Source organism: Psittacula echo, assembly GCF_963264785.1.
Source record: "Psittacula echo genome assembly, chromosome: 6".
Lineage (NCBI taxonomy): Eukaryota > Metazoa > Chordata > Aves > Psittaciformes > Psittacidae > Psittacula > Psittacula echo.
Window position 1 is genome coordinate 20,062,354 of NC_137743.1, and position 16,851 is coordinate 20,079,204.

The following is a 16,851-nucleotide window of genomic DNA, read 5'->3' on the forward strand; positions in this document are numbered from 1 at the left end:
CATAAGAAGTAGTGTTCTTGTTAAATATGTAGTAAGTGCTTTAGCTCTTTTTATTGCAACTTTTACATTATTAAACATTGTAATGTGTTCTTTTGAAGCCTCTTCATGGTGCCATTTAGATTGTTTTGTTGGGGGCAGGGAAATAATAGAGGTTTTATAGGTTGAATTTATGGATCTCTGGGCTTAATGGTTGGTTATGAGATAGTGATAAGCCTGCTGAAGAAAGCATTTTTGATTCATAAGTGATGTATGATTGTGTAAGTGACTAGGTATTATCTCTAAGTTCACACTTGTCTTGAAGGTATCTGAATGTTTAGAGAATTTTGTAGTTTTCAGTAGTCTAGTTCAATCTTAACATATGCATTTTAAGTAAATTACTATTTTTGATACATAATACTACAGAATTCAGGTCCTTTTTAAAAAAATTTTTAAAGACTATGCTAAAAGAGATAAACCTTATTTCTCTTGAGCATCAGGCAAAAAATTGCTCCATTTTTGTAGCTTCAGAAACAAACTTGTAGCTACAGCAAGGTGCCAACAGGAAAAAAACTTTACAGGTGTATCCTTAGAATAAACCATTAACATTTTAGCCGTAAGAAACAGTGCTTGCCAAAAATCTTCCAGTCTTCGTGTATTGCATGTATCCCAGAGAAGACAAGGCAACACAATCAATTTATCACCCTAAATTAGGAGCAAATACGTAAAGGCCTGAAATACTGTGCTGAACAGAAATGCAAGATCAGAATTACCCGATCTACTTGTGTGTTCCTAGATTCATTAGCATCTTTTAAAAGCCAGAGTTCAGAATTTCAAAGTTAGAAACTGCTGTGTAATCTTTTGGCATTAGTAGGATTTCCCTCTTAAGCTGTATTATTATTATTATCATTATTATTATTATTGTTATTAATAATTTTTGTTTGTTTAAACATGCATGCCCTGAAGTACTTCATTAAAGTCTATTTTGGAAGGGAGGAATTAAATATGTCGGAATCTAACCAAAATGGAAATTGTGAATTTAAGAGTACATGATAAAATAGTATAAATTCTGGAATGCCATAGCTTCAAACCAGTGTGTATCAATATTAAATCTGTTATCATATTTTAAAATATTTAACATTATTCCAAAAGCAGCAACTAAAATGAAGGCAACCTCTGAAAAAGTACCCAGAGCAGTAAAATGAGAGTTAATAAGTGTTGCAGTGTGAGTTGATAAAATTGTGGTGGTGTATTTCTTCATTGTCAGCACAAATCCTTGTTTATTAAAAATTTAGCTTGAAGGAAACTTTAATTAATTACAGGTTCAGTAAATCCTGACTAGGATTCTGCTGTGGTGTGTTTACAGTGAATGGCCTTCATGTGCCTGTGTTTCACTTCTGTTCTCTCTGCTACCTGACAACGTGATTTATGGCTGTTGTTTTCTACTAGTCCACTGTTTGCCCTCTAGGAGGGATTGGTCTCTTGAGCCTCCATAATAACAGCAGCACTTTCACAAAACATCTTTTAATGACAACAGTGTAGCATTCTGTAAGTCAGACTAATTGCAGACATACCCTATTAATTGCAAAAACTAGGAGAGGTTACATATTTTACAAGCTTTTAATTTGAAATCGCCCGAGATGATTTGTCTGAAGTGTTTGGGTAGAGATGTCTACAATATTGTATGATAGGCCACTGCTGAGACTGCAGGACACGGGTGCAGAGTATGGGCAATGTACCGGTAGAATTAAGCTTTGGTTGTCCACAGTTGCCTAGAAATCCTACTCTGTCTGTAATACACGTTGTTCTAAAGATTATGTATTCTCTTGAGAATCAAGATGTCAATGTTAAATAGTGGGTCGTGGTTTTATAAGGAAATGATAATCAGAAAGTAGAAATTCTTGAACAGTTAAACGCAGAATAGCTTTTTCAATCTTGGGATGTGTCTGAGCAAGAATATTTACAATAAGAGATGGACTTTCAAGACCATCTGGGTCTTTGAGATCGATTTTCCCCTTTTGTTTTTATTGGGTTCTGAGTTTGGGGGTTTTTTTTGGGGGTGGGGGGGGTGGAGGAATGTTTGGGGTAGGGTGGGGGTTTTTTGTGCGTTTGGTTTGGTTTCTTAAAGGCACTTCTAGGAATAAGGGGTTTGTCTTTCTTTTAGCAAATTCTATAGTGGTTCTACTTCTTTTATTCTTTTACATTTGTTTCATCCAGAATTGCTTCCCAGACCATCATCTTCTCTTTAAGTCTTCTAGATTTACATAGATAGGATAAATGCAGGAAAGATGAGTCTTGAATACTGTGAATGCTGCAAAATATGAAATAGACTGTCCCTGCCCTACATAATTTACAGCTATAAAGGCTAGTAAATATTGGGGAAAGGATGTAGCTTACAAGAGAAGCACAAAATGTGAACATTAATAACAAATATATGATTCCTATTAATGAGAGATATTGGACAGAATTTAGGATTAACCAGATAGTTTTTTGTGATTGTTTTTCACTTGTTTATTTTTCATCTAACATTCTAGATCTTGCGTGCAGTACTCAAAGCTGGGTTTGTAAGGTGAATATAGGAGAACTTGAAGAAACTGATTACTTTAATGTTTGTTTTTTCAGACACTGCTTTAAAAAAGACTTAAAAAAATAAAAATAAAAAAGTCACTGTTTCCTTCTGACCAGGCTTCAGGTCAGATTCTGATCTGTTGCAACACAGGATTCAAGTGCTTCATTTTTTTACAGATGAGCTAAGAATCATATAATCAAAATCTTGCCTGTACTTATTCTTTGCTAAGTAAATTATACATCTGCTTTTTCAAAACTTTTTGCATGAACCTTGGGCAGCAAACCTGTAGTTCAGTAGGATTGAGTTTTCTGTCTCACTGTTATTAATAACATGCACTTTCTAATTTTAGGTGAAGCTAATTCATGAAATTGCTTCATGCCATGGAATTTTAATTACATCTTATTCATACATTCGACTGATGCAGGATAACATCCACAGCTATGACTGGCATTATGTGATTCTGGATGAAGGTCACAAAATCCGAAATCCGAATGCTGCAGTCACCCTTGCATGCAAGCAGGTACTTTAAGATTTTAAGCACTCTGGAAGGTGGTTCCAGAATCTAATAGCTTGTATTACTTTATGATAAAAATACACAGTTGACCATTAATAAAGAATAAAAGTGAAAATTACAATTGTCTGTATATGACTATTTAATTTGCTTAACATTTTAAATGAGTTTACATTGACATTTACAGAAGTCTGGTAGAGGATTAAAAAAAAATCAGAAGTTTTAAATTGCATCGTAATTTACCATTAGGGACAAATGTCAGATTGCTGGTGTTCATTTTCTGCTAAAAAATTATGGACAATATATTGCAAAAGCTGTTTCTTTCGGGAATAGGAGGCCACATATTTTAAAATAAGAATTCATTGATTGTGAAATTGAATATCCTCTGAGGCAGGAGGCAGGTTACACAGTGAAAATAACTTTCTTTTGGTTTTCTGTTGTTTTGGTGGTTTTTTTTTTTATTAACAGTTCCGCACGCCACATCGAATCATCTTGTCTGGCTCCCCTATGCAAAATAACCTGAAGGAGCTTTGGTCTCTCTTTGACTTTATATACCCAGGGAAACTGGGAACACTACCTGTGTTCATGGAGCAATTTTCTGTTCCAATAACAATGGGAGGTTATTCCAATGCCTCTGCTGTCCAGGTAAATGCTTCAAAAATATCTCTTTGTGTAAAGGATACTCTTATGTTTTATGAAAACTGTCTTTTAAACACACTTCATGCTGTGTGTTCTAGACACTAACCGAAAGAGAGTTGCACGTGTGTTTTACCGCTGGGTGTGTGAAGACACCTGTTCAACTAAATGAAACTGTTCCATTTATACAAGGGTTTTTTTGTCAAAAGCCCTAAAATTTTGAAGTATTCTTCGATGTAAAGATATGTAAATTGGGGTGGGAGGTACCTGATCTCACACTTTGATGCATTTAAATAGAACTTTTGTGTTTGATATCAAGCTTCAGTGAATTATGAAACACAGGAATCAAATTCAAATTGAAAAGTAAAGTAAGTATTGGAAGTCTGAAAGTAGATAAGCTATTCAATTAGGAAAGGAAAAAATAATTTGGAATATTTTTTTAATAAGTATAAGTATGTCTATTAATCTCTGTAGTTGTGTTTCTTAGTATTTATGACTTAAGCATTTTTCAAATTAGCTGATAAATTGCATAATAAGCTGCAGATTAAGTTTTATATAAATGCTAATAAACTTGTATCCTTTAAAATATTTTTGTAATGTTTTGCACATACGCATTTCTAAAGTTTTATTTTCTTTTTGAGTTCAAGTACTTCCCTTGTTTAAAGCTTAGTAGTTTACTAAATTGGGCATCCAATTTTGTTTTTATATATATATCAATAATTTATTATATTCTTTGTTTCACTTTAAGAGAAATGAAGGTATTTTCAGCCATTATGTGCAGATAAAACCCATCTCACACATCCATTACCCATTATAGAGCCATATGCTCCATTTAAGGCCAGAGTGACCTTTAGTTTCTGTGATCATGGGGATTTTCTTGTACTGATTTTGTGTGTGTGTGTGTGTGTGTGTGTGTGTGTGTGTGTGTGTGTTAATAGTCTCAGGCGAGCACTAATCTTCACTTATTGTCCAGAAGCCACCATTGCTGCAGGCTTTCTTTTTGATCTTCAGGATATGTATTAGCAGTTTTTCATGAGGATTTTGGTTCTGTGCAAGTTTACATTTACTTCTTAGATCGGTTTCTGAAAGAAATATCTCATTTCTAGTCTCTTTTAAAATCCACTAAATTAGGAGAGATAAATTAGTGGTATCTGAGAAATACTTAGTGTTATTGTTGCTAACATGAATTTCATTGCAGTTCATGTTGTATCAAATATCTAAGTAGATCCACATAAATCATAAACCATCTCATTTTATTAGGATTTTTGTATTACTACTTATGGAACTTTGCTTGTTGCTAAAATTAATATCAAGAACCAAAATACAACTTTTGCTTTTTCTTCCTTTTTCAGGTAAAAACTGCATACAAGTGTGCCTGCGTGTTACGGGACACCATAAACCCCTACTTGCTGCGAAGAATGAAGGCTGATGTAAAAATGAGCCTTTCACTTCCAGATAAAAATGAACAGGTTTGCTTATCTTTACTATTAGATCTGAGCCCTCTCCTTCTCCAAAATGCAGTCTTTCAGCTTCAGTGGTTTGTTTATTTGTTTTGGTAGGTCTTATTTTGCCGTTTGACAGATGAGCAACGTCAAGTCTATCAGAAGTTCATCAACTCTAAAGAAGTTTACCAGATTCTCAATGGAGACATGCAGGTTGGCATTAATTAAGGTTAAAGACAGGTAGAGTTTGATGGAAAAAGTCATGGACTGATCTTAACATTCTTCTAGCTGGATTCTGAGCAGAAAGGGAAGCAAGCACACTGATCTCAGTTCTGCTTTGGTGGGTTTCTGCCTTCCCCCCCCCCCCCCCCCCCCGAAATGTTTCTTGAAATATGTAGAGTTAGTGATCCCTATGTAGTGGCATGACCAAATAAAAGTAGGAATGGAATGGGCTTTGCAATATGTATATGATCTTGGGAACAATTGGTGACCTTCTATGATGGAGCTACAGAACCGATGGATAGGGGCAAAGCAGTTGATATCATCTACCTGGACTTGTGCAAAGCATTCGCCATTGTCCCACATGACATCCTTGTCTCTAAACTGGGGAGACAGATTTGATGGATGGACCACCCGGTGGATAAGGAATTGGCTGGATGGCCGCACACAGTGAGTTACGGTCAACAGCCCAATGTCCAAACAGAGATCTGTTGTTTGTAAGATGAGAAGTAATATGTCTTGGTTATAGCTTATCATTTACTACATGTTTCCTTGTCTTGTGAACTGTGTAATCCCTTCTTCCTTCACCAGTAGCTCCAATTAGATGTATGATCAACACAGCCATGTGTATTGCAGTGCCATACAAGACAGATATTGACATATCTTATTGACTTTCTTATTTTTCCAAATCTCACAAAGGTATAGTGGCCATGTTTTTTTCAAGTGCCTACCCATTTTAGTTATCCCAATGGAAATCATTTTAAGGAGCTTAATCTTCAAGAGATGGCTTGTACAAGACTACCTGCAGAATTTTCTCTAAAATCTTACAGAATGTGCTATCATATTTGCTAGAGTTCTGGAAATTTTGAACAGTAAATGTCAATGCTTTTATTAAATGTTTTGTGATGACAGCAGTGAATCCCATCTGAAAAACAAAAATTCCATTCTGCAGACAACCCATAAATTATAAGCAGGCTTATCCAACTTGTAGTGGTAGAAGATTGAGGGATTTGCTGATTCAAGCTAGTTTATTTTTATGAGTGACCATTATATCAGAAGAGTAAATAAAACTTGTAATATTATTGAATGTATAACTGAATAGAATCCTTCTAATATGACATCAAAAGTGGTGATTTTCAGTGTCATATATTCAAGTATGTTTACTCCTCTGTTCTTTGTTACCATGCATTCTGGTGGCTATGCTTGCTGTCTTCAAGATCTGTCTTTAAGTTACTTGCAAACATGGCAGGAGTTGGAAGGAAAGACACGATAATTTCAAGTAACAAATTTGGTGGTATTTTTTCTTTTCAGCAGTAAATAATTTGACTGTGAGTTACAGCTAGGGACTACTTTTGCTAATGTGGATATTGTTGCAGAATTTTCTTAACGTTGTAACCAGAATAGGCTTACAAATACAAAATTTCATTGACCTTCTATTGTACTGATTTTTTTCCTAAAACTTTTCATGAAACAAGTATTAGCATCCACTGGCTTCTCTAAAGAGCAAACCACTATTTAAAACAAACTTATTGATGATGACTGGATTAATCCATTGCTGTTTATTTTTATCCTATATAGATACAACTATTTGTCAAGAAACTAAAAATGTTTTTCTCCTGTACTCTTTAGATTTTCTCAGGACTAGTAGCTTTGAGGAAGATTTGCAACCACCCTGACCTCTTCTCTGGTGGTCCCAAAATTTTGAAGGGCGTACCAGATGGTGAAGTGGAGGAAGCAGATCAATTTGGATATTGGAAACGTTCAGGGAAAATGATAGTGGTAGAATCCTTGCTGAAAATATGGCACAAGCAAGGTCACAGAGTGTTGTTTTTCACTCAGTCTAGACAGGTAAGATGGGCTAATTGGTTTTAGTTGCTACTAAGACTAAAAAAGTAAAAAGTTTTGATGACCAAAATGTTTTTGGTTGTCATCTTGTTTGATTGGCACTGCAGTTAGTATGAGAAATTCTTATGACTGGATCAAACAGTTGCTCAGTCGCTCAGTCTTCATGTCTGGATTTTATTAAGTTTTTCCCATCACAACAGATGCTGCAGATACTTGAAGTCTTTGTGAGACAGCGAAACTATTCCTACCTCAGAATGGATGGCAGCACCACAATAGCTTCCAGACAGCCCCTTATAACAAGATATAATGAGGTGAGATGTTGCATCCCACACACTAATGCCTGTTAGTGAGTATGGTCAAATTCTTGCATTCCTTTTTTTGTCTGTTTTTAAGTATACTACTTCAGGTTTGAGATACAAAACTAGGGAGTTCAATCAAATGAAATCACTTTCTTTGTGAGAGGAGAGAAAAGTCACCACTTCTTTCAAAATTAGATTGGGTTTTCTGCTAAGGAAAAAAAACACAGTTGAAAAGGGGGCAAAAGAAGGCTTATTGGACAACAGTGAATGAAATTTAGATCAACTACTTTTATTTGTCAAAAGATATATTGGGCAAACAAAGAATATAGTACTTCTCTTGGCTCCCTTTGCATCTCTGTAAATAATGTAAATAATGTAACGAGGAGCGATTGAGAGAGTTGGAGTTGTTTAGCCTGGAGAAAAGGAGACTCAGAGGTGACCTTATCACTCTCTACAACCTCCTGAAAGGAGGTTGTAGACAGGTGGGGGTTGGTCTCTTTCACCAGGCAGCAACTGACAGAATGAGAGGACACAGTCTCAAACTGTGCCAAGGAAGGTACAGGTTGCATATTAGGAAGAAATTTTTCACAGAAAAAATAATAAAATATTGGAACGGTCTGCCCAGGGTGGTGGTGGAGTCACCATCCCTGGATGTGTTTAAAAAGAGATTGGATGTGGCACTTGGTGACATGGTTTAGTCGAGGTGTAGGGCATGGGTTGGACTCGATGATCTTGAAGGTCCCTTCCAACCTGGTAATTCTGATTCTGATTCTAATGCTGATAACAAAAGAATCCAGGAAAAAAAAAAAAGTCTTGTTATTGCTTTGTTAATTTTTATTTTAGTAAATTCTCTCTCATATTACAGGACAAATCCATCTTTATTTTTCTTCTAACAACTCGTGTTGGTGGCATTGGAGTCAACTTGACTGGTGCTGATCGGGTTATTATTTATGATCCTGACTGGAATCCCAGTACAGACACACAGGTGAGTTTGGTTCATTACATTCCCTTTACCAGCTAAGCTGAAATAAAACTGAAGACAGAAGGACATCTGTCTCCTCAAATACTGTTAACACACTATGTTGCTCTTCCCTAAGTTGCTGTTGCCAGCAATGGTCAATTAGGTGCAGTTCCACATTAGGATTACTCTTGTGGCAAAGCCAATTGAAGTGGTTCCCACCACATCCACTTTATGCTATTAAACCTTACCACTCTTCAATATTGTTGATTCACATAGCCTGCTTAGAGTGTAGCCAAATGAACAGTTGAAATGGGCTGGGATTTTTAAATAAATAAATAAACAAACTAGATGTTTATGAGGGGAGAGTACAGCTGTGCAAACTTTTAAACAGGCCTGACTGTATGGGTGGCAATGTAGGATAAGAAAAGGAGAACAAGTGCTGCTCAAATTGGCTTTGTCACTAAATAATGATATGTAGCTATGCCCTTAGAAGCTGCTGTTAAGTCAATACCTTAAATTTTTTTCTCTAGTTGATGGTGTGATGAGACTCTGGTTTGTCACATCTCTTAACAGTACATGGGGCTTCCATGGTGGAAATCCTACATAGCTCTGGGCTCTGCAAGTGTGTACTCTGACTAGAGTGGTCAGTTTTAGCAGTTGGCTCAAGATGTTTGTAGGAAAGCCTGCAGTTTGGAAAAAGAAGAAAAATTCAATGGAAATGTGTATATTAAAGCTCTATGGTGAGATAGATCTCTTTGGGAATAAGCCCATATAAAGTATGTATCATAGATACAAGTTCCAGTTTTAACACAATTTATTTTTCGAAATTTTTTTGCACAATTGGGACAATGGGAGGCTTGTCTTTTTACATATGTAAACTTTCAAAATTGTTCTGCTTTCCGCTGAGTTAGTTGTCCTAATACTGTAGAGGTATCATGGCCATGTAACTTCTTGAACTGTGTGTTGAGTGTCCAAACTAGGTTTGAAACAGCAGTATCAATAGCTGTTTGTCAAACAAATGTTTAAGAGGCTAATGTCTGGTAACAAAACCTTTTGTGTTCTAGGCTCGGGAACGTGCTTGGAGAATAGGCCAAAAGAAACACGTGACTGTGTACAGACTTCTCACTGCAGGTACTATTGAAGAGAAGATATACCACAGGTCAGTCAGAACAATTTCCTGAATACAGCTATATGCTCAAGAAAATGTTTGTAGTGAATCTGAGATGGTGTAACAGTGACATACCTGTGCATGTGCGCACATGGCTGGTAAACCCCAACCTTCGTCATCACAGGTATGTCATGCAAAACTTTTAAAACACTAGACTCCTAGCTGCAGGGCTGTGCTGCCGCCTCTCTAGCTCCAAGACCCATGTGCTAAATATACCTCATCAACCTGTTCTAGGAGCTGTGTCTAGCACAAAAAGAATTCACTGTGTATGAGAGTGTGTGAGCCATAGCCAGGAAAAAATGAACCCTTTACTCAGAACATGAGACTCATCAAGTCTGAAATGTAAACCGAAATCAGCAAGTTATTTATATTGTTCTTAGGATATGTAAAGATGTATGTGGTACATACATCTGCTTACTACTTTGCAAACCCAGGTTGCTTTTACTCCCAAATCTTTCCAAAGAGAGAATTAAATCCCAAGAACCACCAGTCGTATTCACATTATTTATTCCAAAATACAGCTAAAGCCTTAAAGTGCTTGTATTTTGAAATCAATGAAACCTTTTTGGTTTGCTTTCCTATTCAAGCTTTCTCAGTAGTTAGCTTCACTCACATGAATTCCAAATGAATGTAGATGGGAATCCTCTGACTAGGCATTACTCTTTAGAACTGGAATATCCTCTTTGAAAATGCAGATGAATGAAAAGCTCTAAATAATGAAATACCTGCACTTATTGAGTGCCTTTTTTAATCCGTTTTACCACACGGACACAAAGCATCCGCTGTTGGTTGGCTTGTGTCCCTCTGGCGTAATTCTGCTTGAACAGCACTGACCACATCAAGGAAGTGGGCTCAAAGGGTCAGGACAGCCATCAGAAATTAATTTCTTTCCAAAACAGTACAGTAGACCCTGAACTTTAAGCAAGTTGTCCTTTCTCTTTCCTCATGTTCTCTTCCCTGCAAATATGTGCTCATCCCTGCAGAAAGCTATGAAGCTCATTTAATTCTTAAAAACTTTAAAGTCTTCTGATATGGGCACTGCTGTAGCTGGCACCTGTTTAAACTTATCTTCTGCCTATTGGATTTAAAAATAGTTTCACTGCTTAATGCCAGCAAAGCCAAAACCATGATTAAAACCTTTCTTGAGAACTGATTTCTAGCTTTATTTAGGGATATATCTTTTGAACAGGAAAATAGTGCCTAGAACTTGCAGTCAAATGCTATGAGGTACAAACATGGCATAGAAGTAGATTTACCAGTACTAGAAGACTTTTTGCAGCTTAGTACTCCCCCAGATTTGTTCCTTTCTGGAAGGATAGAGATGGGCTCTTTCTTGCCTTCCTCTCCACTACAGCTCGTATTTCCCTTTTCAGTGGTTGTCACCCAGTTATCACAGTCAGACTGAGATACTCTTCTGCTTTAGATTCCTCCAACCAATTAAACCATTAAAATGTTGTCATTTTAGCAAGCTCTTGTTTTTCTTTCAGAACCTTTCTGATAGTCTTACTGTAATACAAGCAAGCTTTTCCATTTTAATGGACACACACACAAAAAAATCTAGCTGTAAAGTTATTTATTGCTTAGTTAAGGAGTGCCTCATAGAACATTTCAGGGTGGTGGTTACCTGTTGTGTTATGGAGTTGTTGCAGAACAATAAATCCCTGTGTTTAACAATTTAGTTGGTTGTTTGAAAGTTACTAACTCAAGATTGTCTTTTGGAAACTTAACATCATCTTCCCACTGCTTAATTGTTCTACAGGGTAATGTTTGTGTTTACACAGTTTTCTGTTTAAATACTCTATTCAGTACTTAAACATAGCTAGACTTTTTTCCATGCAAAAGTACTTTTTTTTTTCTTTTTTAGACAAATCTTCAAACAGTTTTTAACGAACCGAGTGCTGAAAGACCCTAAGCAGAGGCGCTTTTTCAAATCCAATGACCTCTATGAACTTTTTACTCTGAGCAGCCCAGATGGATCTCAGGGGACAGAAACAAGTGCAATTTTTGCAGGTACACGTTTTTTTTTCTATTTATTTAAAATAGAAGAATGTTTGAAGTGTTTGACAAATGGATACCAATTCACCCCTCAGGTACTGGATCAGATGTTCAAGTCCCAAAACACCACTTGAAATGGAAACTTGAAAAGCCACCTGATAATGACACTTCTAAAGGTGATCTTCACCTTACAGAAGGCAGTTCACCAAAGCGCACCAAGTTATCCAATTCCTACTCAACCACCACCATGACAAGTTCTTCTTCTAAAGCAATAGAGACAAGTGAGGAAACCAAAGGCAATTTGGAAGCCTTTGACCAAAACAACTATGCAAAAGATAATGCACAAGCTGCTACTAATACAAATTCATTGAATAAAAGCAAGGAGGAAGGCTTGGAAAGAGCTGACAAATCTACATCCCACTTATTGCCAGGTGATGCAGGGTCTTCAGAGAATACCAGATGTCTGGACCCCATGGTGGCTGATGAAATACCTGGAGCAGCTAATGCAAATGTCAAGGGAGATTTTAGCCTTACGTGTGGTGCAGCTGGCTCTTTTGAAAAGCAGGTTGCTAAAACTGAAGATGGGCAATTAGATAATAATCATTATAAATGTAGCTCAAAAACAAAGCACAGGGTAGATATGCTGTCGCACGAGGGTCACAAAGACAAGCCTAAGAAGAAACGGCACAAAGATACCAAATTTGAAGGAGAGCGCATTCCTCATCTAGTGAAACAAAAGCAATACAGAAGGGAGAACAGTGAAGAGAAGGAGGAAGACTCAAAGAAAAATGATGATTACGTCTTGGAGAAACTTTTCAAAAAATCAGGTAACTTACTTGGCTGCTCAGTGGTATCAGACTATTCAAACAGAGGTACATAGGTCTTGCAAGTGAGGGAAGGAGCAGTTCTGTTACTCTGATAGCTAGAGTTGTAATTAAAAATTGTGGTCTTTTTCTATTCTGTTCTATTCTGTTTCTATTCTGTAGTGAAACATTAAAATTTTCATCATTGAAATGCTGTAGTTATGAATGTGTTAATTACCTTGGCACAAATATTTCAGATCTGCAACCTTCCAGAAATGCTTCTGTATATAGAAGTAATGCAGTGTTTCTTCTGGAAATTAGGATGTAACAAACCTTCATTTACACAAGGGTTTCACTTCTGTCTGTCCTGTCCATAACAATAGAAATGATCGATTTACCCACATAATTGCCAAGTCTGTTTTGAATAATGACCTCATCAGCACACCAGAAGTGGTTTTTTGTCAAATTGATTGCTTAACTGATACAGAAGGAGGTTCTCTTATTAGAAATGACTGTACTGAAGTGCTGAATATCATCAACTGAAAAAGGAAAAATGTGACTGTGGATTTCACTTAAATGGTGAATATTTAATTTTACAGCTAACCAGATATATTAACAGATGTCCTCCTTCAGCTTTTATTTTATTTTCTGGTTTTAGGGGTACACAGTGTTATGAAGCATGATGCTATTATGGAAGCTTCCAGTGCAGATCATGTGCTGGTGGAAGCAGAAGCAAGCAGAGTAGCCCAGGATGCCTTAAGAGCCTTAAAAGTCTCTCGACAGCGATGTTTAGGAGCTGCTTCTGGTGTGCCAACATGGACAGGCATGAGTGGTCTTTCAGGTGCACCAGCAGGAATAAAGTAAGTTAAGTTCTCATGCTGCTTTTCCAAAATCAGATGAGTTCCTTAGGATGCTATGGATTTTATTCTTTTTTCCACTTGGTATTTGCAGTAACATGTATCAAAGCGGAGTTTTGTGTTTTATATTTAATAAAGACAGGAAGGCATATTACAAGCCTAGGAAGTCCATTGCGAAGTACAAAGAAAGCATTATTGTTGCACAGCAGAAGAGAGAGAGTTTGGCAGAGACCTCATGAGAACCCTAAAATGCAAACCCAGTCAGTGTCTTTGGCAAAACTATCCTAATCATTTTGAGAAAGATGTTTTATGGAGTTAATTATTTTGTGATTTTTTTTAGAAGTCGGTTTGGTCAAAAAAGAAACCCGATGCTGCTTTCTTCACACTCCACTTGTGCATCACCTGCAAAGAAGTGCAAGGTATGAGACATAGGCTAATATTTCTCTTTTAATAGCTGATACATGTGAAATGTTCTGATTTATGCAACAAACCTGATTAATACTGTAGATCTCATACCCATATGCTATATGATTATGTGGAGTTCTAGAATTTTTAGTCACCCATGAATTTAATTTTTCATGTTTTGATATAGCATCTTGATGAAATCTAATTAGATACGGCAGTCACAAATTGCAACATGATCTGGTTATCTGTCTCAAGACCAGCACTGCTTTTCTTTCACTTCCTAAGTTCTAAAGTTAAGACCAGAACACATTACCTCTTTATTGTGTATTTCAGATGACTAGCTTCTGACTGTTCATGTTTGTTGTTTAAGTCTACACAGCAGGCAGATTTTGTTTAACAGATTGGGTAGATGTCAAAATCCAGCTTTCTCCATAGTCTGTATGTTTGTTTACAGGACGCAGATACAATAAAGAAAGAAGATGTAAAGAAGTGTAGTTCCAGCGGGTGCTTTGATGGAAAATCTGGAGAATCGTCATCCAGTGCACTAGACTCTTCATCTTTATTAGCGAAGATGAGGGCAAGAAACCACCTTATTTTACCGCAAGAGACTGGGAATGAGGGAGATGAGAATTACCAGCAAGCATCTGCCCCACCCCCATGTTCAACAGAATATGATGAACTGCTTGTGGATGTGCGTAATTTCATAGCGTTCCAGGCCCGTGTGGATGGCGAGGCTAGCACTCAGGAAATACTGCACCAGTTTGAGTCCAAACTGCCTGCGGCGCAGTCCTGTGTCTTTAGAGAACTTCTCCGCAATCTCTGCACCTTCCATAGAAACCCAAATGGTGAAGGTGTCTGGAGACTAAAGCCAGAATTCCGGTGACTTTTGTCAAGGAAAGACACTCAACCACCACTCTTTTTTTTTTTAGAGACCTACTGTTTATCTGTTAAATTAAGGAACTATTTCATGTTCATGATTTAAGGATTGACTGAAGAATTGTTGCAGGCTCAGAGCTTAACTTCTGATTTACACTATTTATATGAAAGTGCCATCTACCTCATTAATGAAACAATACAAAATATCAGCACCTTTTCTTTAAAAGAATTCTTAATATAAATGGGATGAAGAATACACTGACATTTTACTGCAATAAGAACCATGGATGTTGCTGTGGGTTGCAAGACTTTTATTTGATTTCTGTGAAATCCCAAGAACTTCTTCCTTGATTTTCTGTATGTTACTTGAATAGTCACAGGGTACGGAGTGTACCATCAAAGAAAAAAGAGATGACAGTGGTCAGCATAAGAGATTCACTTGTACTGCCAAGTGCATCAAAATCATTGTATGAGCCTTTCATGGGTAGTGAGAATTTTGTTTCAATATCAGTGCTTTCATTGTTGCTACCATCTAGCATATGCAGTATAACTTACATCACTAATTAACTTGGGAAATAATTCTACTGCCACAGAGCTTTAATCACAGCAAATGGAAAGCCTGGCAGGGTATTGAGATGACTGACAGTTGATAATTATGGAAATCTCATTATATTATGGAAAACCCATTTACACCATAATTGTCAGTTTCGGTGCAGTCGCATACACCACTGGCAATTGCTTGGTAAAATTCTTCTTTCCACTGAAGTGACAGTAACTGTTATGTTTGTCATAGGTTGTGGACTGAAATCCCATGAAATGTTCATGGGTCTCACTGTAATTTATTTCAAAAACATTACAGTTCCCTGTTAGCACTTAAAATTTTATACCTTAACAAAGACTGAGGTATCAGTTGGTCAGAGGGGGAATGTTTTCACTATATTTTACTAAACATAATCACATTTGGCAAGAGACATAATCAGAGCATATACAGAAGTTGCAGGTTTTACCTATTCTGTAGATAGGGAAGATCTCAGTCTTCCTGACAGTGAGGCAAGTTCTAATACTCATTTCCTTCCAAGGAAGGAAGGATTGCATTATTTGTAGCAAACCTGAGTACTACACTGGGTCTGTCTTCAAAGTACCAGTATATTATGTAAGGAGATCTTCAAGGGGAAACGAACAGATAACTAACCAGATTTTTGCAGCAACACTAAATTACTGTATGGGTTAAAAACTAGGAATAGATAAATATGCCTAATGTCTTTCCTATTCCTAAACTATTGAGAAAAGTGAAGGCTAAGCTACTTTGGTTTTTGTTCACTGTGAAAGTACAAATTTGTTTACTTCACGTGAAAGTAGAAATACTGCAAGATGAATGGTGAAGCAAGAATACAAACTGTTACTTTATTCTCAAAGAAAAACAGTCTTGAAAAATAACCAGTGGCTTTTCCTCTGGTTTTGCTCAGTGCTAAAGGATCTGTAGAGATCTGCAGAAAGTGGTGCTTCACTGTTTCAGTAACTGGTCAGTTGGCTTTTCACAAACTGCAGTTGGAGAGGGCAGACAGTCCAAGACTGTTTCTTTTCCTCATGGCTTTTGAAGGTGGGTCTTTTGCGCCTTTTCCTGCATCTCTTTTTTTCTGATCTGTTTTTATTCCTTTACATTCCATCTTTCAGGAGAAAGATGATACCAAGACTCTAAGCTTGGCCTAAATCATAGGTCTGTTGATACAACTTAAAATGGATCAGTAAAAAACAAATCAATTTTGCTCTCCAAAATCAAATTTCTCTCCAAAGCTATAGGGATTTCTGATTAGTTTTGGGTGTCATGCCCCCCTGCCACATCTCTGTTCCCCAGGAACAAACCAGGAATTCAGCTGTCAGCAAAGCTGCTTTTGTCACCTGAGCTTGGTGTCCTGTTTTATTTACTGCTTCCAGTCTTAAAGACATAGTTCCTGTACTAAGGAAAGTTCGCAGCTGCTCACTGATATGTTAATGTAAATGGACTTGCATGTGCTTTTTATAAACCCTTGGCTTTTTTATGGACTTAATAAAAAAGTAAAACAAAAAGTCTGTTCTAGAAGTCATCTTTGGGGTGGAGGGAGGAATGGAGTTGGGGAGTCATCTTTTCTTGTATAGTGTGGCTCTGACCAAATGATTGATATTATTTTTCATGCAACTTCAAGTTATGCATCCTACCAGCTAGATTTTTCTTCCAGTACTTGTTCTTTTTTAAAGTGTTAAGAAGTGAGTGAATATTAGTACAATAGTAAAAAAAATATATTTTTAAGT

The 16,851-nt window shown here is 36.8% G+C and overlaps 1 protein-coding gene across 8 annotated transcripts in view; it reads left to right on the top strand.

The window, feature by feature from the left end:
* Window positions 1-16,618, top strand: part of ERCC6 (ERCC excision repair 6, chromatin remodeling factor) — a 44,993-nt gene extending 28,375 nt beyond the window's left edge. For 5 of the 8 annotated variants that reach the window (XM_080620686.1, XM_080620689.1, XM_080620688.1 and 2 more), the window contains 13 exons: window positions 2,895-3,065; window positions 3,525-3,701; window positions 5,045-5,161; window positions 5,252-5,347; window positions 6,983-7,201; window positions 7,381-7,509; window positions 8,363-8,482; window positions 9,523-9,617; window positions 11,491-11,636; window positions 11,717-12,448; window positions 13,083-13,284; window positions 13,622-13,700; window positions 14,141-16,618. In XM_080620686.1, the coding sequence (XP_080476812.1) occupies window positions 2,895-3,065; window positions 3,525-3,701; window positions 5,045-5,161; window positions 5,252-5,347; window positions 6,983-7,201; window positions 7,381-7,509; window positions 8,363-8,482; window positions 9,523-9,617; window positions 11,491-11,636; window positions 11,717-12,448; window positions 13,083-13,284; window positions 13,622-13,700; window positions 14,141-14,569 (2,712 nt within the window). In that variant the 3' untranslated portion in view covers window positions 14,570-16,618. The remainder of the gene's footprint in view (window positions 1-2,894; window positions 3,066-3,524; window positions 3,702-5,044; window positions 5,162-5,251; window positions 5,348-6,982; window positions 7,202-7,380; window positions 7,510-8,362; window positions 8,483-9,522; window positions 9,618-11,490; window positions 11,637-11,716; window positions 12,449-13,082; window positions 13,285-13,621; window positions 13,701-14,140) is intronic. The other 3 variants (XM_080620691.1, XM_080620692.1, XM_080620690.1) reach the window with 2 other exon arrangements.
* The last annotated feature ends 233 nt before the right edge of the window (window positions 16,619-16,851 follow it).